Source organism: Passer montanus, unplaced genomic scaffold (assembly GCF_014805655.1).
Source record: "Passer montanus isolate IOZ18808 unplaced genomic scaffold, ASM1480565v1 scaffold66, whole genome shotgun sequence".
Taxonomy (NCBI): domain Eukaryota; kingdom Metazoa; phylum Chordata; class Aves; order Passeriformes; family Passeridae; genus Passer; species Passer montanus.
Window position 1 is genome coordinate 586389 of NW_024371704.1, and position 18904 is coordinate 605292.

Genomic DNA, 18904 nt, shown 5'->3' on the forward strand with positions numbered 1-18904 from the left:
GGATTGACTCCGGACCTGAACTTGGGTCTCTTGGGTCCCACTTAACAAAACAACTTGCTTCTGGGCTTGTTTTCATGTTTGTTTTGTCTTTCTGCTCCTTGCTGTGATTAGACTGGCTTTAGGAATTCTGGGCCAGATCCCAGATGGACATTGAACCTAATAGAGTGATGCCATTGTACTGCAGCATGGAGTCTGGTTACTGTGTTATGAGGGAAGAGTAGACTGGTAGGCACCAGCAGCATCTTGTGTGTAAAAGATCAGCCTTTACCTTCAGATTGCTACAGGGGGAGCAGAGATGCCCAGCAGAATAACATCATGAGGATGGCTGTACTTCTTCATTGTATCTTCTTAAATTTGGAGCAGCCCTTTTCTCCTTGTGTAGTTGCAGTGGTTTGAGGCTGAGGAGTTTCAGCTGAGACGTTCCTCAGAGGAGATGGTTGGAGAGTCAGTGTGGTAGTTCAGAGTTTTGTTCACATGTGGAATCTGTCTGATGGATCAACAAGGCAGTTCTGTAGCTGGATTGTGTCCTACAGACCTCTTTTCTGCAAGTGTTGCTTATTTGTGCAGTGCTGACAGATGAACTCAGGGGGAGGGCTGTGTGTGCAGCGCTGTGAGGGTCACAGATTACAGAAAGGAGGGCTCCTTTCTGGCTTGGATGGAGCTGGTCACAGTCTGTGTGCTGATCTGACAAGGGAATGATGCTCCAGGCAGGGTTCTGTCTCAATGCTTAGACTTACTGCTGATAAACTCTGTTCTCTCCCCCAGATCAGTGCATTGTGGATGGCATCACCTACGACGTGAACCAGACCTTCCACAAGCGCCATGATGAGGGCCACATGCTGAACTGCACCTGCTTTGGCCAGGGCCGGGGCAGATGGAAGTGTGATCCTGTTGGTGAGTCACTGGCTGTCCCTCCCCCCTTGCCAGACACACTGTGTGGCTCTGTACAAACTGGCTGTGTGAGTTTGAGCCCAGTCTTTGTCCACTTTCTGTCCTCAGTTGTACAAAAGCAAAAATAAATGCAACACTGCATTTGCTTGAGGGTAAGTGAAAGGACATTTGTTAATTTAAGGACATATGCTTGAGTTATCACACGTGCCACAGAAGACTTTGGCAAGCATATGTTGTAAAATGTAGCAGGCTGTGGTAGCAGGGCAGTTAGCCTGTGGTCATTTGGCTGGATTCTGGTACCTCAGCTGTCAGCTTAGCAGAGCTCTCAGCCTGAACACTGATAAAACATGCAGCTGGGCCCTGATGCTGGGATCAATTTTCTTGCCTTTCTCTATCCTAAAATCTTTCAGAGTTTTCTCCCTGAAGTGAGGAAGGAGCACCACATATATTAACTTACCTTGGACTGAATTGATTTTTTTTGGCTGCCGTTTGTTCTAGCAAAGAGAAAGCTCAGTATGAGAACATGTGTTAATAGTGCTCTGGAGGTTAGCTAAAACCATCATGATTCTCTGCAGGAATGAGATTTCATGTCTTCTTCCTCTCCCCCTTCCCTAGCAAACCTTGATTGGAAGATAAGACCTGGCTGTTTGGTTTGCAATTACTAAGTCCAAGAGAGCTTCAAACTATTGCCAAGAAAATCTATTAGAAATTGCTAGTTGTGAAGCTGTGCTTTATTAACAGTAGTATCTGTATCTGTTTACTCAAGGAACATAGATTGTAAAGCTCCTGAAAATTACTAGTTTAAAGGAAGCAGTGGGGGGAGGATTTCAGCTATCTGTATAAGTGCAATTAAAGTTTTAATTTTGTTGGCTCTCTCTAAACAAAGCTCTTATTTATCCAAGCAAACACAATGCTGGTTCTCACTGAAAATTTCCGTGGAGCCAGGCATACATGCAGTTGTCAGAGTTGAAGTGCTGTACTGTGCTGTATTTACACAAGTTCAGCTGATTTCAGGATCTGATCTGTGCTCCTTTGGTTTATACAGTGGTAAATCTGGAAAGATTCTGCTGAAAATAAAAACATTCTGGGGACTATTAAAACGTAAATGAATTCTGAAGGCAGGAGGAATTTTTGCCTTTGATCTTGGGAGCAGCATGATTTAGCTTTGGATGAGAGATGAACTCAATAGGCCAGGGCAGAATTCAGCTCCAGTGTGGATGAAAGTCCTTCTAGAAGGAACATCCCACTGAAATGCATCACAGCTGAATTAGCCCCCTAATATCCAACTTAATACATGCAGTGCTATATTAAGAACCTTGATTTGAGACTCCAGTTCTGTTGCCACTTCATGTACCTATATTTGCAAATAAACATCAGTGCTGCCTTTCTTTGTGTAAAGTCTTTTGGGACTTTTTCGTAGCTGTTCCATTGTTTCAGTAACACTCAGTGTGAACTGTCCCTCTTGTGCCTCCAGACCAGTGCCAGGACTCAGAAACCCGCACCTTCTACCAGATTGGAGACTCCTGGGAGAAGTATGTGCATGGGGTCAGGTACCAGTGCTACTGCTATGGCCGTGGGATTGGAGAATGGCACTGCCAACCTCTGCAGACCTACCCAGGTAAGAAACCCAACAGAAAATGAACTCACCTGCTGAGTGAGACCTGAGGAAGGCCAGCTTTCCACCCCTCACCTCTTCAGGTTTCTGTACCTAATGCATTTTGGTTTCCTTTTGAAGCAGAACAGATTCTCCTTGTCCCTTGGCACATTGCAAGCATGTGTCAGAGGTTTATAAAGAGGGGTTCAAGCTGTTTGCAGCTATTCCTGAGGCCAGGATTAGTTCAGGGAATGACCCTCAGTGCACACAACAGCTTGGGTTCACATTGCCTCTTGGTATTTAGTGATATCGCATGTGTAATCTTCAGCTTACATTTCCTGAAACTCAGACATGTAGTTCTTCCTTTTCCACTCATTACAGAAGCAAAATCCATCATGGGACATAATGTTTTTCCTGATCAGTGCCCCAAACACATTAAATATTTGATCTCTTGTTTGTCCAGGCAATTCCAGGAACTCTTTATAGGGATGGGCAATGCCTGTTTGTTGGTTGTTCAGCTTCAGTTCCCTGAACAGAACATGAGGGGAACCTCTCTACTTTCCTGTTTAAGGTTGCAACTGCCACTGTCTTAATCTGAATAAGATGAAGTATTAAGGCTTGCTGAGCTTCATTTACTCCTGTTGGACTGCTTAAACAAACATCTCCCTGAGCTATGTGAAATATGCATGCCTCCAGCCTGCAGACCAGGCTTGGGGCTGCTTTAGACACAAGAGTGACTGAAAATGTGTAAATAAACCAAATGTAATGTTTTTGAATGTAGGTTTGGGGTTAGGTGAGCTTTGAAATTTTCTGCCTGTGGGCACAGGTTTGTTTTTCTAGAAATCCTGTTAAATAGGGAACAGGTATATATGTTACATGGTTATCCAAATAAATTATTATTAGAAATGTTGGGAATGGGGTGAGGGTGCAGCTATTTAATGGCTTAAACACTTTCCTGCAGATTCCAGGGATCCCTTTGCTGGGATTTTCTGAGAACTAACATGAGGACAGTGCTGCTGAGTGTTCAGTGACACCTCCCCTGAGGGAGGGACTGAAAAGAGAACCCATAGGATCATAAAACCTGTCCTTGTCTATTGGAGAGCTTGTTGGAGGAAATAGGCCTGAGCCTGACCTAGCTGAATGCAGTCAGTAGTCTTAAGCATTAGAGCACTGCAAAACTTGTATTTTCATCAGTTCATGGGCCTGTTTTGTCTCAGGACTTCCACCTTCCCTTCTGTGTGCTGAAGAAAAGTCTCGCTATCTGTGGAGTCCTCCACAGAGTCATGAAAATTCAATGTTTCAAATGAACTGATTAAGAAATTTAGTAAAACAGTAGAAGATTAGTGTCTCTTTCCAGGGTATATTCAGTGTCAGATCAGAAATGTTTCCCTCACCATGCTGCATGATTAGACTTGGATTTGGCAGATGTTTTTTATCAGCTTCCCTGCTGCCATTGCAGGAGATATTAATGAAGAAAACAGTTACTTGCTGAGAACTTCCCTCCATTTCTTTGAACAGCAAGACTTTGCTTTGCAGACCTTTTCTCTAGTAGACCTCTCCCATCTTCCATTTCATTGGTAACTTGGAGGACATGGACCCAAGGAGTGCACATTAACTTCCCCACAGAATTTATTCTTATTCACTGGTTTTCTAGGTAGCAATGAAGGATAGAAAGGCAATAGAACCGATTTCCCATGTATAGAAATACTATGTGAGCCATGCAGCTTTCTTGCTTTTTGATGACTCCACAACATCCCCATCAGGTTAAAACCAGCATTTCTTTTTTTCAGGCTCAACTGGACCTGTTCAGGTGATCATCACAGAGAGCACCAATCAGCCAAACTCCCACCCCATCCAGTGGAATGCTCCTGAACGGTCTCACATCACCCAGTACATCTTGCGCTGGAGACCTGTGAGTGCCACATTTGTCATCATTTGTTCCTCAAGAGTACTTTATTTGGCTTTTTCTGGTGTCTGAAGGAAGTGGCTGACACAATTTCAGCAAACTTGAGTTGCTTATTCAGTGTCTTTGTCCTCTTGAGGTCAACAGCTCCTCTTGAGCATCAAGGAGAGCCAGTGCTGTATAAACACTTAATGTTTTCTTGCCTAAACTTCACTCGTTGCTGTGTTCATGAAGTATTTTATTAAACAAAGCACTAGTACAGCAAGCAGACAAGTTTATATACTTAGGAATGTAAATCCTTGTGGAAGTTTCTTCATCCAGAGAAATGCTGTTTTAGTAACATGTGCACATCCAGAAACTACGGAGATACATTTTATTCTGTTAATGTGGAGGTAAAAATGACTAAGATATGAAGTCATAAACAGCTTAGTGTAGGATTAAATAAACAATCACTCCCATCTTCTCCAAAGTCTAAACCAAAACTGGTTAACCACAGCTTGTTGGCTGGTTCCTCTGTGAGGAATGATTTGGTTTAACCAAAGTAGATGAGCTGTCTTCCAGCTCCACTGGGTACAGTTTAACAAAAGACCACTTAATAATTAAGAGCATTAGTACCTCAATGCTGCCTGTTATTAGGAGAACAATAAAGGCCCTGATCCAAAGCCATTCAAGGCACTCAAGTCTTTTTGCTGATTTCAGTGTATCTTGGATGAAGGCCTGAATGAAATGGACTTTAAAGCGCTGGAGTACAAACCTCAGAGGATGGAGCATTATTTTAAAGCTTCCCATAGAGTTCAAACACAGGGTAGAAGGGAAGAACCTCTCTGTATATTGTTTTCAGATGATGGCTTAGAGTTATTATGAACAGGCTTCAAAAGTAACTTCTCCAGCCACTACTTCATGCCTTACTGTGCTTTTTGTGAAGGAATGCATTGAATTTATAACAAATAATTCTTCTTTTAAAGGGTAAAGTTCATAGCTAGGCTGTTTTTAGTTTACCCCTGTAAAACTTAGTAACTCAATGCCATTGGTCCTGCTTCTTGGCATACTTTTCTCATCTCCTTTGACTTGATTCTGTCTGTGCATTAAAGCCATTCAGGTCATAGCTGTGTTTGAATATTACAGTGAGTAGTGACCACACTGTGGGTTAGGTCACTGGATTGCCCTGCTTGCAGCCTAGGGAGTCTCTCACTATCTGAGTGTCCTTTTTCTTGTAGAAAAACTCAGGAAGGCAGTGGAAGGAAGCCACCATCCCTGGCCACCGGAACTCCTACACCATCTCAGGCCTGAAGCCTGGTGTGATTTATGAGGGACAGCTCATCAGTGTCCAGCAGTATGGCCACAGAGAAGTCACCCGCTTTGATTTTACCACAACCAGCACCACAGCAGTGACAAGTGAGCTGAGCAGGGGGACATCCAGGAACACCTCATCTCCTTCACCCACGTCCTTGCTTTGTGCATCCCAGTTAACACAAAAGTGTAGTGATATTTAATGCAACCTTTTTCCTCTCTCTGGTAGGCAACACTGTTTCAGGAGAGACAACTCTTCTTCCTCCCGTGGTTGCTACTTCAGAATCTGTCACTGAAATCACCTCCAACAGCTTTGTTGTCTCCTGGGTTTCTGCTTCTGACACCGTTTCTGGATTCCGTGTTGAGTATGAGCTGAGCGAGGAGGGTGATGAGCCACAGTACCTTGGTGAGACAGCACTGTGTGTGCCAGAGCAAAGCAGTGCCCACAGCCAGGGCATCACTGCTGTGTGGCAGTCAGAGCTGGTGTGAACATCGCAGTGAGCACCTCTCTGTCCTTCAGTAGGATTCATTGAGGCTATGAGAGTGGCAGGAGCAGCTTGGATTAAAAACTCAGTTCCTTGTCTTTTCTCCATTAATAGCTGTAAGAGAACAAGACAAGTAAACAACAATATCCCCTCAGAATACTGTCCCAGATTTTGGCAGAGGAAAACTGCCTGAGCCAGGAGTGGTGGATGAGTAATAACTCTGAGTAGATGAATTATTCTTTTCATCTCCATGAATCTTTGCTCTTTTTTTCTCTTTTTTTTTTGTTTATTTTTTTCATTTTACAATCATGTAAAGTTACTGGCTTCCACAGCACCCTGAAGTGAGCAGCAGTTCAGATGAAAAGAGAACTAAATCTGTTTTTTTGAACCTGCTTCCTGGCCGATTTCCCTTGGCATACCTTTGTCCTTCCATCACAATGGACAGAGAGAAATCTTTCCCAAATGCCCTCTCTTGGCTGCTTGTTATCTCATGGACATCTCATGTTCCAGTCTGCTCTGTCAGTTTTGTTTGGGTCAGATCTTCCTCATCTTGGATAATATGGCAATTTAGCTGATCTGGGAAGCTGGTTAAAGGCACTGGGCTCAGACACAGAAATTGAACCTGGTTTTCTAACATTTACTGTAGAGCCCATGGCAGCACTACATGTAATGTCATTTTAACTTCTTTTTCCTAGTTTCCTGTCTTAACAGTGGTAATAGCAATGTCTCACCTCAAGCATTTGAAGTTATAATAGTTATTGGAACATGAGTGTGGTGAAAGAACATGACAAAAAGAACAGCAATCTCCTGACCTAATAATTCTCCCTGGACTGTTGCTCCCCTGAGCTCACAGGCTTGGACACTGAGCAGAAGTGGCTCTTGTGGGGACTGCCAGCACTGTCACCAACTTTCTTTCTGCCCAGACAGCTGAGCTGTCTGTGAAGTAGCTCCTGAGTTTGTCTGTCTACAGACAGAGGCTTACAGGCAGATTGAAAGGCAATTCCCAGTCTCCTCTCAGATGCTTGGTTTCAGTCTGGTCAGCAAGGAGCTGCTTCTTGGGGAGTTTTCTACATCTGGCACGTAGGTGGACATCTGGGAGAAGGGAAAGAAGTTCACCAGCCCTCATAATGTCATTCTTCTTCACTCATGAGTCAGTGTTTCCACATAACCTACTCATGTGAAAGTTTTTCCATATATTTCTGTACTGGAAGTTCAACAGTCAGGGTATGAAACGAGTATTCAGCTGAGATGGCTACAGTGTGCAGGGGGCTGCTGCTCAAGCTGCCCTGCAATATCCCACAGCAAGCCTTGCTGCCCTTGGTTGCTGATCCAAACTCTCCACACAACTCTTCTGAGGTGAACCAAGCACAGGAAGACTGTGCTTCAGCCCAGATTAGAACAGGCTTCTCAATTATTTCATTTGGAGAGACAGCAAGAGGATGGAATTGCTAAAACAAATTTTTGTCTCCTGCCTTCCTCAGATCTTCCAAGCACAGCCACTTCTGTCAACATCCCTGACTTGCTTCCTGGTCGCAAGTATATTGTTAATGTCTACCAGATCTCTGAAGAGGGAGAGCAGAATCTCATCCTGTCTACTTCACAGACTACAGGTATGTGTGGTTGGCTGTTGCTGCACTTTGAAAGCTGATGTTACTGTTTGCTCAGGAATTTTTTGTTGCCTCTTATCCTCACACTTGCTGTCCTCCTGTGTTTGTTGTCTTAAACAGCTCCTGATGCACCACCTGACCACACAGTGGAAAGTGTGGATGACACATCCATTGTCATCAGCTGGAGCAGACCACAGGCTCCAATCACAGGTTTGTCCTGTTGGAATGCATTTATTCTGCATTATTGGTAGAATCTAAAATGTAGGTGAAAAGGAAAATGAAATATAACTCTGGGACAAAGGTAGTGCAAAATTCTGCCTGGTCAGAGACACCAGCTGGAAAGCACATGGGCAGTTCAGCATTTCCTTGGCTTTGGTGGCTGAACCAAGCAATGCAAAGGCTGGATGTAAAACAATTCCTTCTGGATTTGTGTTAAATAAAAACAAGCCCCAAGACCTTATATTTGTATCTGTCATCCAGACCATCCCATAGTGAGCATGAGAACAGCACAGGGCTAAATCCACATGTCAGACCTCAGAGAGATTCTAACCCAGGTCAGATGGTGCTTTGGAAGGTGGTGTGAGTGTGTGGTCTGTAGATGGGACGTGAGCACAGGCAGGCCACAGGGCCTGCTGAAGTTCAGGACTATTTTTATCAAAGCTCAGGAGGGAGATCAGCTCAGCCCTCATTTCTAGCATTCTTTGTGCTTACTGTTTGTGCTGAGGATTGCATATTTCTCTTGCTTCAGGCTACAGGATTGTCTATGTACCCTCTGTGGAAGGCAGCAGCACAGAGCTCAACCTGCCTGACACTGCCACCTCTGTGACACTCAGTGACCTGATGCCAGGGGTTCAGTACAACATCAGCATCTATGCTGTGGAAGAAAACCAGGAGAGCACTCCTGTCTTCATCCAGCAGGAAACCACTGGGGTCCCACGCACAGGTAATGCTCATCTTCTGGGTTTCAGTCACTGAGATTCCTGTTGCTACCTAGGGGAGTGCTTAAATGAACTCTGTTATGGTTTTGTGGGCTTGAATTGTAGGTTTCACTGTATTGAAGTTCTGTAGTAAAATCATACTTATTGATGCAGTTAAAACACCACTCTGCATTAAGAGGGATGTAATTCCCAGGGATTGGACTGTGGGCAGGTCTTGCATTGCCTGCAGAAGAGAGATCAATTTCCCAAGTTATCTTGGAGGATTTCTTAGCAGAATCCCCCTGAAGTGCCTGGTGTATCATTTTGACCCAGCACTTGGCTCACGGATTTTCAGGGTTATGTACTCAGACACCACAACTCAATGTTCAGACTGTTCACCTGACTTTTCCCTCTCCCTTCCAGCCCTACCCAATATTTTCCTTTGCAGTCAGTGGGGATGGGAGATTGCTCAGCATTGACTGATGTGCCAAAACGACTCCATAAGATCTAAACTTGAGGCACTCAGTATTTGAAAAACTTCTGGTTTCAGGGTTCTTTAAGTATCCACTTGGACTGAATAACCAAACCAAAAGAAGGGATAGTGAAAGAATTGGGATTTGATGTGGTAAGCAGTGGAATTTCATGGTCCTGCAAGTTGCAAGCACGTGTTTGCAAATGGGAATTTACCAGGAATGAACTCAGCTCAATGATTTTATGGTTTGGCTTCTGCATCTTCCAAAAATGTGCACTGGTTAACCTTAGGGCAATATCAGTCCTAGTCTCAAGAAACTTAATTTAAACACAGGAATTCAAGGGTGCAGCACTGTGGCCCAGCACTGAGGGAACTGCATTTTGCATTTGTCTGCAGTAAGGCCAGATCAGCCCCTGTACTTGTTTAATTATAAAAGGTGGATTTCAAGTTAATCAGACATTCAGAACATGCTGTGGGTTTTGAAAACCCTCTCTTTTAATTTTAGAAGGAGGTTACTGTTTCCAACCCCTGGAGTACTTTGTTTCCCCTCAGGCATTGGTTCTGCATACACTTGAAGTTCTGTAGGATATTACATCTGGTCTTTCAGTTCTTTCTGTCACAGCAAGATACCTTCTGAAGACATGGTAAACTTTGAAGTAGATAGTGATGTTTGGAATTGTAGTCTGCTTGAATATTGCCTGGGAATGTGAAGGCATGTTTACAGTGAGGTTACCCTGACTTTTTAATTTGGTAAATATTCTTGGGCTAGCCGTTGTTCAAGCAAAATTCATTTATTTTTTCCTTTCATGGAAACCTATAACTTCTCCTCCTGCTAAGGACTCCCCCTGACAACTGTTGTACCCCTGTGCTTTCAGATGAAGTGCCTGCCCCCAGAGATCTGCAGTTTGTGGAGGTTTCTGACATCAAGATCACCATCATGTGGACCCCCCCCCAGAGCCAGGTGTCGGGCTATCGGGTGGAGGTGATCCCTGTCAACCGCCCTGGCCAGCACGGCCAGAGACTGCCCATCACCAGGAGCTCTTTTGCTGAAGTCATTGACCTGATCCCAGGAACAACCTATCTCTTCAAGATCTTTGCTGTAAACCAGGGCAGGGAGAGCAAACCTTTGACTGGAGAGCAAACCACCAGTAAGTGTCTTTCCTCTGCTTTTTTCAGCCTTTTGAAGCGTGGATTTCTCTGTCGCTTGGAGAAATGTATAAACAGAGCACTTGAAGTGCAACAGTTCTAGCCCAGGAGGTATCCCATCAGTAGGATGACAGGGCTGGGAATTCACTCATTCTAACAATGATCTCTTCAGCAGATTTATCCTCCTCCAGGGCTTTCCAATGGGAGCTTAAGTCTCATGGTGCTTTAAAACAATTTTGTGTGGCTGGAATTCAACTTTTTTATTACTGACTGAGAATTGATGGACCCTGCAGTTCTTTTACAGAACAGATCACAGCCTGTGACTTCTATATTTATTTTTTTCTTTTGCTGGTACCTTAGGGCAGATTTCAGTATGACTTAGAAGCCTTGCTGAGACTCCTCTGAAAATCCCCATCTCCCTTCTGACAGCTCCATGCCTATCTGGCTCCCCTGGCAGCAGTAGCAGTTGTGCCTGCACATTCAAGGAAGGATCATGCAGGATCCCTCAGAACCTGATTGCTAATGATCTAGTGGCAGTGCAGCACCTCACCAGTGTGAGGAGAAATGCACTTTGTCAGGCATTGTTTTTTGCTTTGCAGCAGTGCAGAGAAGAGAGGAGCAGTGGCTGGGCAAGATGTAGGTTTTCTGATGGAAGAGTAGGAGTTTTATCTGGGTGGTTATCTCTATTTTTGACCCAAGAGAAGTAGATCAGACAGAACATGGGACATGGTTTGTTTGATCAGGTCCTGTTTATTGGGCAGTATAAGAGTGGGTATTTGTGATGTTTTTTGGCTTATTGAAAGGGACAAAATTCAGTTATGTGCATCTGCTGCTCTTCTGCTACTTTTCAGCAAATAAGAGCAACTTCTGAGAACCCATCTTGGCCCCTTCTTAGTAATATGAAGGGGAAGGAAAGGAAATGGGATAATCTGTGAATATAGCCATGCTTTTTGAGGAATATCCTTACTTCCATCCATAAAGTTATGAGCAATGAATAGTGCCTGTCCCTTGACAGTGCAGGGAGAATGGGATCCTTATGTCCATCCTTTGCCATAGGTGGCTAATTTGAGCCCAGCACAGATGGTGTGAGCACCCTCCCTCCTCTTTCAAGCGAGGCTTTCAAAAGCAAGGATGCGACTTAGGAATCTGAACCCTCTTGGAATCATTTAGAACAAGAAGGGCTCAGTTCCCAGCCAGATCTGTATTTTTTTGTGGTTGTTTTGAGGAGCCTGGGCTAGGTGTAGGGTTCCTCTGAAACTCCACAGAGAGGTGTACATTGGAGTATAGACATTTAATTCAGACAGCACAGTGCCAGTCACAAATGTCTGGGATCGTTTTCCATAGGCTGTGATCATCTGCTTAACTGCTTGGCCTAAACCACATTGCAGAAACTATTCACATAAATTGCATCCTGTAATCGAAAGGCCTGGGAAACAGAAATCATTCAGGGTTCCCAAGGAAAACCCTGCAGCAAAAGCCTCTTCCCACGGTGTAAATGTGATTCTCTTTTTGCCCTTCCGTTACAAAGCAGTCTACAAATAAACTCCGAGTGTGTGTGTGTGGCTTTTTAATCTTCCCCTTTTTCCTCTGCTATGGGGAGAGGAAGTGATAAAAGCCTAATAGAGCTGGCAAATTAAATTGTGCAGAAAGGAGCTGACTTTAGGCTACACATTTTAAGATACAATCTTTGTCAGATGGGACTTAGCCCAGATCTAAGTACCAGCTGGGGATAAAGTTGACTTTCAGCCTATGGGTTGGAGATGGGCTTAAGCTGGGTCACACTCATCCTTTTCCTTTTCAAGTCCTCCCCAGTTTTTTCCAGTGGTGGAAGAAGGAAGACCTCACTTCCTTTTTCCTCCCTCCTTTAAAATGGAGAAAACAAGTGAGGAGAAAACAAAAAGGACAAAACCGTCTTGCCGCTGAATCATTGAGAGAGTGATGAAAACATTGTTTTTTTTTGCCAAAACATTACTTGTCCAGAAGGAGAAAAAAACATTGATGAAACCTCACTGCTCTTAATTTCAACATCTGCTTAGAACCTAGAAAAGGTGAGGAGACTTACCACGTGAACGCTGTGAACTCCTTGCTGCAGCCAGTGGTACCAGGCCTGCTGTGGGGGCAAATTCCCCTCCAGAGCCTCACCTTGCCTCAGCCGAGGGCGGTGACATCTCCACCAGTCACTGTGGCTCCAGTGAAGGAGCTGTGCTGCCTCAGCCTCTTGTTTATGTAGTTGTCTGGGTTATCAGCTTCAGCAGCTTCCCAGGGGCACTGATAAAAAGGGGAGGAAGCCTGGTAAGAGCTGTTCCCTGAGTCCCAGGGAACATGCTTGGAATTGTTGGATGGTCGGTTCCATGGTGTGAATATTTTTAAGTAGATCTAGGAACTGGTTTTCTGCAGAAAGTCGCTGACTACTACTTATTTTGACATTCAAATGACAAAGTAGGGGTGGTTTATTTTGGGAAGGGATTTTGAGAGGACTGGGCAAGCATTTAAAAGAATAAATCTTTTTCATGGAAAAGGGCTAAAATTAGGTTTCCGTGCTTACACTGACAAGTCTAAACCGAGCCGGTTTTTAAAAAATGCTCAGTGCTCATGAGAAACTGTTGAAATTCCTGAGTGTGTTGGGGTCAACCTTTAGGCTGCCTTCCCCATGGGATGCAGAGGTGGCAGCGACCCAAATCAGTGCAGCCTGGAGTGCTCAGGTCTGCCTGTCTCAGTGTATTAATGGATGGCACCGAGGCGTGGATGTAGAACTGAAATAACTTCCCAGCTCTCTCACGGTCCCACCTTCTCCCTTCCCTTGTGTTGCCCTCCCACAATCCATCAGAAATACAGGCCCTGGTTTGGAAGTGAGGTGGAGATTCGGCTGGGAGGCTGATGTGTGTTGTGCTTTGCCTCCCCAGAGCTCGATGCCCCCACCAACCTACGCTTCCTCAACACCACGGAGCACTCGGTGCTGGTGCTGTGGACGCGGCCCCGCGCCGTGATCACGGGCTACAAGCTGACAGCAGGGCCCACCAGGGGAGGGCAGCCCCGCACCTACAACGTGGGACCCTCTGCCACCAAGTACCTGCTGAGGAACCTGCAGCCTGGCACCGAGTACACCGTGTACCTCGTGGCCGTGAAAGGTGACCTGCAGAGCAGCAGAGAGACCGGCGTCTTCACCACGTGTGAGTGAGACACACACACACACACACACATCACATTCTGCTCTGCCTTTATGCCCTGCCCTTCTTCAGAACTTATGCTGAAAGTGCCTATTGTGAGCTGATTTACAGGGGCAGCCTTTTGAAGTAGCGTGCCAGCAGAACAGCTTGGGAAATGCTCCTTGTTGTTCTTTCTTGAGCTCGTTGGCAGGAAAAAGAGCAATTTGCATCAAAAAGCTTTTACTAAAATACATTTCAGCTTTCCTGGTGATTAAAAACAAGAGGGAGAACTTACTACTGGTACCTCACTTTTTGCTTAACTGGATGTCAGAAAAATTTAATTTTACTTTATCTTCCTAATTGTTTGGTTTTGGCATGACAAATCAAGGAGAGAATACAACTCCCTTTAAAATGGGCAGGGAATAATTAGTCTGGTACTTACATAAAGCTGAAAGCAGTCATTTCTCAAGCTCAGCCATACCATCTAAGGCAGTTCAACTGCAGTTACCCAAACTGACACAAACATTGTATTCTATGGGGGTTTTTGGGTGGTTTTTTTTTTTTTTCATTTCAGTCATCTGTATTTGTGATGCTGGTTTGGAAGAAATATTAAGCAAATTTTGGAAGGAAAGGGAGTTCTGTAACAAACCCCCACATACTTCTAAAAAGAACAAATGGATCCAGTATTTAAATAATGATGATGCCATCACATAAACTAGCAAAACTCAGAGCCACCCAAACCCAGAACCACATCCTCTTTTCAAAAGAGAATGTGGTTTCTTTTAGAACAATGTTATACTAAAATAAGGGCTCAAATTTTTAATCAGAGTACCATTGTTGACATTGGCAAGGTGCTTTTTGCTGACAGTCTTATCTATAAATATCCCTCAAGTAGAATGTGATTTGGTATCTTAGATTTAATATTGCCTTCAAATTCTGGCTTGTCTGAATGAAACCAGTCCAGTTTGAGACTATGGATTTGATTAACCAAGCCTCTTCATTAATAACCCTAGTAACAAGGCCATTTCAGATTAAACTCAGTGTTTTCATTTGGGCTGATTCTGGCATGCACAGAGGCTTTGGCTGCTGTGTGATGCTTCTGACAGGTGTCACTGAGACCACAGATACCTCAGACTGACGTTGGCTCCTTTCTGCTGACTTCACAAGATGTTGGTGAGGGATGAGATGGTCCTTGCTGGGACAGCTGGATGACAGACAGGGTGTGATATTCTGCTGATTGGAAGGCATATGGTGGGTGAATTAAAAAAAAACAGCTGAGTTTTGAGGAACACTTTAGATATCATGCCAAAAACCAGGATTCCCCAGATTCTTGGATCTGGATGCATAGAGGATCATGCATCCACTTGAGTATTTTTGTTTGCCTCAGGAATAAAAGCCCTGGCTGTGATTAGACCACTTGCATACTGTGTCTGTCAAGCCCAGCAGCAGACAAAAATCATCTGTCAGATCCCTTCCAAATCACTGGATTTTCAGAAGTGATCTAGTTCAGCACTAATTTCATACCTCTGGCTATTTGTCCTGCTGTAGATCAGGTTTTCAAACTGTTGGGAGCCATCACAGCAGGTAGACTTGAACTCTGGTCAATTCATTCCACAGATCAGCCTGCTGGTTCTATTCCTCCTTTTAACACAGAAGTGACTGAGACCTCTATTGTCATCACCTGGACACCTGCCCCAAGGATTGGTTTCAAGGTAGGAGGGGCTAAGTCCTGTGTTGGTTTTTCCTCTTGCTTCAGTGTGGTGGGGAGGGCAGATTAAAGCCATTTTCTGTGGACTGTGGTGAAGATGGCAGCACGAAGGGGAGCAGTGCAAAGGGCCTGTTGCTCACAGGGAGCAGGTTTAGCTGACAGAGGTCAGTGCAGTCACAGGGTTTCAGCTCAAGTGGGACATCTACACCACAAGTTACAGCACTAACAGCTGGAGTTCAGCACGAGGGCCCATAGTGCTGCTTCTGGGTGGTCAGTCAGGGTGCTGGCAGCTTGTGGCTAAAAAGCAAACGTCTGTGCCCTGCAGCTGGGAGTGCGCCCAAGCCAGGGCGGGGAGGCTCCCCGGGAGGTGATCTCCGACTCCGGCAGCATCGTCATCTCCGGGCTGACCCCCGGCGTGGAGTACACCTACAGCCTGACAGTGCTGATGGATGGCCAGGAGAGAGAGACCCCCATCGTCAGGAGAGTCACTACACGTAAGGCACCTGCTGTTCCTCCATCATTCCTTCTTCCACTCCCCACTGCCTTCTGCGAGGCAGTTCTGGTCTTGCCTCCCTCTCGTGGTCTGGTTTTTCTTTTTGGTGCATAGGTGAAAGTAGCACTGGCTTATGCAATGCAGGGTCACAGCTTCAGGGGAGTATTGCTGGCTAATTAATTCCAGAGGTTGAGGATATCATGGGGAGAGGGGTACTGAGGCAGCCAGCAGGGTTCTCAGTGCCATCAGTGACCCATTTGTCTGAACACTTGCAGCACTAGCTCCACCAACCAGCCTGCGCCTGCAGTCCAATCCTGACACTGGCATCCTGATAGTCTCTTGGGAGAGAAGCACATCTCCAGGTAACCACGTGAACTCACTCTCTGCTCAGACCTCCTCTTGTAGCAGAATGCTAAGTAACACTTCTTCTGTGGTGCCTGTAATTTGATGGGAAATTAGCTGTTGATTAATTTAAAGAAAAATGTACATGTTTCTAGATATACTTAAGGATATATTTCACAACTAACTACAGCTTGTCGTAGGACTCTTAATGATTTACATTCTGTATAAAATCCTGTTTTGGAGCATGAATGTGTTAGAATATTTCAGCTGTTTTAAGGATTTGATGGATTTCTTCAGGTATCTCTAGTGGTTGAAAAATAGTCTGAGGGAAGGAAAGCAGAATGGACCACAAAGATTTGTGGAAATGACAAGTGGAAAGTGTGTGGAAGTTCTGACAGTGTTCAGGATGAACTCTTCTCCCACAATAGCTGATGGGAGCTGCACAATTGACTCCCATAAAAGCTGTATTGAAAGTTTTTGAAAACCTGTGTTGGTAGCTGAATCTTTTCCTGACAGAGTCCTGAGAGAAGTTCCTCTCAAAACTCCTGAGATTTTTGCTTTGGTGAGGTCTCAAAGGGAACAGGAAGCTCATTTTGGGGTACTTGACAAAGTAACCTCTTTCCTGGGCCCAGGGTGGCAAAATCACTTGTGAAATGTCATGTGTTTGCTTTAGCTGTTGCATTGAGGACTGATGTAAGTGGATCCATGAGGAAACTCTTGACACTGGCCTCTGTATTTCAGGCATCAGCGGGTACCGTGTGACCACTGCTCCCACGGATGGGCAGCAGGGCTCTACCCTGGAGGAGGTGGTGGGTGCAGATCAGACCACCTGCACCTTTGAGAACCTCAACCCTGGCGTGGAGTACAATGTCAGTGTCTACTCTGTCAAGGACGACCAGGAGAGCCTGCCCATCTCAGAAACCATCACGCCAGGTAACGAAAGCATGAGCAGCAATTTCAGCTGCACAAGCTCAAATGGCTGAGCCTGAGAGCTCTACAATGCTGAACTTGTTTTAGTCTGCTGGTAGAGGGCTTAGACTTCACTTTTAGTCTCAAGAAGCAGAATAGGCACCTTCCAACGTGTGACAGAACTTCTTACACCCGTGTACTTCTCTGCATGGGCAGCCTGTGTTGTGCTTCACAGGCTGGTGTCAGCACATGGATCTGCTCTACACTGAGCTGGGCAGCAGCAGGGATTTAGCTGAGCCCTGAAGTGCCCCAGCATCTGGAGCACAGCTGGTGGGAACAGGAAGTAGGTGAACAGAGGTATGAGTGAGGAAGCAAGCACAGGAGAAATTTTGGCAGCACTAACAGCAGAAGATCACTTGAGCACAGTGGAGAGGAAAGCCAAGATGGAAAGGTCCATCACTATAGCACTTGAGGCACCCCTGTGGTGTGTGCCACCTCACATGACATCTGTGGGGACTGCAGAAACTGCCTTAATGGAAAGGTCCATCACTAGCACTTGAGGCACCCTGTGGTGTGTGCCACCTCACATGACATCTGTGGGGACTGCAGAAACTGCCTTTGTAGCCGCAGTAGCAAAATCAATATGCATTTCCCCAAATGGTTGCATTTAGTTTTCCTTTGTGAGGGCTTTGTTTGTTTTTGTTTCTGCTCTGAGATGATGCCAGCTACTGTGTTTGCTTGCTCTTGTAACACTGCTTTAAAATTTCTGTGCTTCACTGAAGTGCTGTGTGCTCCCTGGGGTGAACTAATACTGTGATGCTGCATAGTTATGCAGTAATAGCTTTAGCCCTTCACCATCTGCTGGTGGGGCAAAGCTAAGAATGTATGTGTCTGGCTTTTACAACTCTTTAAAGGTGATATGGTACATGCATTCCATGTGGATAAACAATTATTTTACAGAAAACTGGCTCTTTTTTGGCACCTATTCTGTAAAATAAGTGTTTTCCAAGAAAAACATCAAAATAGAACAAAACCACTATTATTAAAGCAATATTTCTGTCCCATAATTTCTTTTCAAACTAACTTGTAATGAACAGAATGGACACAGAGTCCTGCATCTTTGACTCACTGATGTCTGATCCTGAGTGAGGAAGAGCATCCATTAGTTCCCACTGGTTTCAGGATCACCCTGATAAAGTTACACAGACAAATCCTGTGGCTTAAGTCAATACCAGTTTATTGACTTGAGCAACTGAAGGTTTGGCCATTGTCAATTAAAGATGCATCTAAAGTTCCCCATTCCCTGCCCAATTCTGCTGGTCCTAACATGCAGGAAATGAGCACCTTTGCTAATGGAATAATATCAGTAGGGAAAACAGTCACAGCTGGGCTTATTTTCCCTACAGGAATTTAGGTGGCATCTAAAAGGTCATTAAAGGGCATTCTTTTTCAGAGGCTAAAATTTGAAATTTTATCCACGTATGTCAGGCTCTTGGCCATGCCATATGCTGGGCATGACCTCTGAATTTGGGGATGTTGTCACTCTGACAAAATGAATACCATTTAAAGGTCATTTTTTAACCATTTCCATGTTTCCACAGAAGTGTTCTGTTACTTACTGTTTCACATCATCTGTTTTTAGCACATAAATTGCAGCAGTTACTTGGTAGGTAGGAGTTGAGGAATTCTGGGCCAGATCCTCAAGCCATTGCAGGGATTTGAGGCTTTTTTCCAAGTGCAGCGTAAATAGTTCAGACAGTGGATGATCTACCCTGGAACTTTGTGAAGGTTCTCACTAGCTGAGGGTCTGATTTAGCCTCTTCAAGTGAGTTTATGATCCCAGTGTTAAAAGTTAGATTCACCATTTGAGCAAAACAAGAATTTTAGAGGGTCAGTCAAGAGTTGTTTTATTTACACTTCAGTGAACTTTACTCTCTTGTAATTTACCTGTAGAAAGAAAAAAGGTCTGTTTTTTCTGCTTCTGTTTTTGTCAAAAAATGA

The 18904-nt window shown here is 44.7% G+C and overlaps 1 protein-coding gene across 5 annotated transcripts in view; it reads left to right on the forward strand.

Annotated features, from left to right (window-relative positions):
• FN1 (fibronectin 1) overlaps positions 1 to 18904 on the forward strand; it is a 52077-nt gene that overhangs the window by 12587 nt on the left and 20586 nt on the right. For all 5 annotated transcript variants that reach the window (XM_039728584.1, XM_039728587.1, XM_039728583.1 and 2 more), the window contains exons 11-24: positions 766 to 894; positions 2366 to 2509; positions 4276 to 4397; positions 5606 to 5783; positions 5908 to 6084; positions 7645 to 7773; positions 7891 to 7980; positions 8519 to 8713; positions 10035 to 10307; positions 13209 to 13475; positions 15069 to 15163; positions 15485 to 15653; positions 15928 to 16014; positions 16736 to 16927. In XM_039728584.1, the coding sequence (XP_039584518.1) occupies positions 766 to 894; positions 2366 to 2509; positions 4276 to 4397; positions 5606 to 5783; positions 5908 to 6084; positions 7645 to 7773; positions 7891 to 7980; positions 8519 to 8713; positions 10035 to 10307; positions 13209 to 13475; positions 15069 to 15163; positions 15485 to 15653; positions 15928 to 16014; positions 16736 to 16927 (2247 nt within the window). The remainder of the gene's footprint in view (positions 1 to 765; positions 895 to 2365; positions 2510 to 4275; positions 4398 to 5605; positions 5784 to 5907; positions 6085 to 7644; positions 7774 to 7890; positions 7981 to 8518; positions 8714 to 10034; positions 10308 to 13208; positions 13476 to 15068; positions 15164 to 15484; positions 15654 to 15927; positions 16015 to 16735; positions 16928 to 18904) is intronic.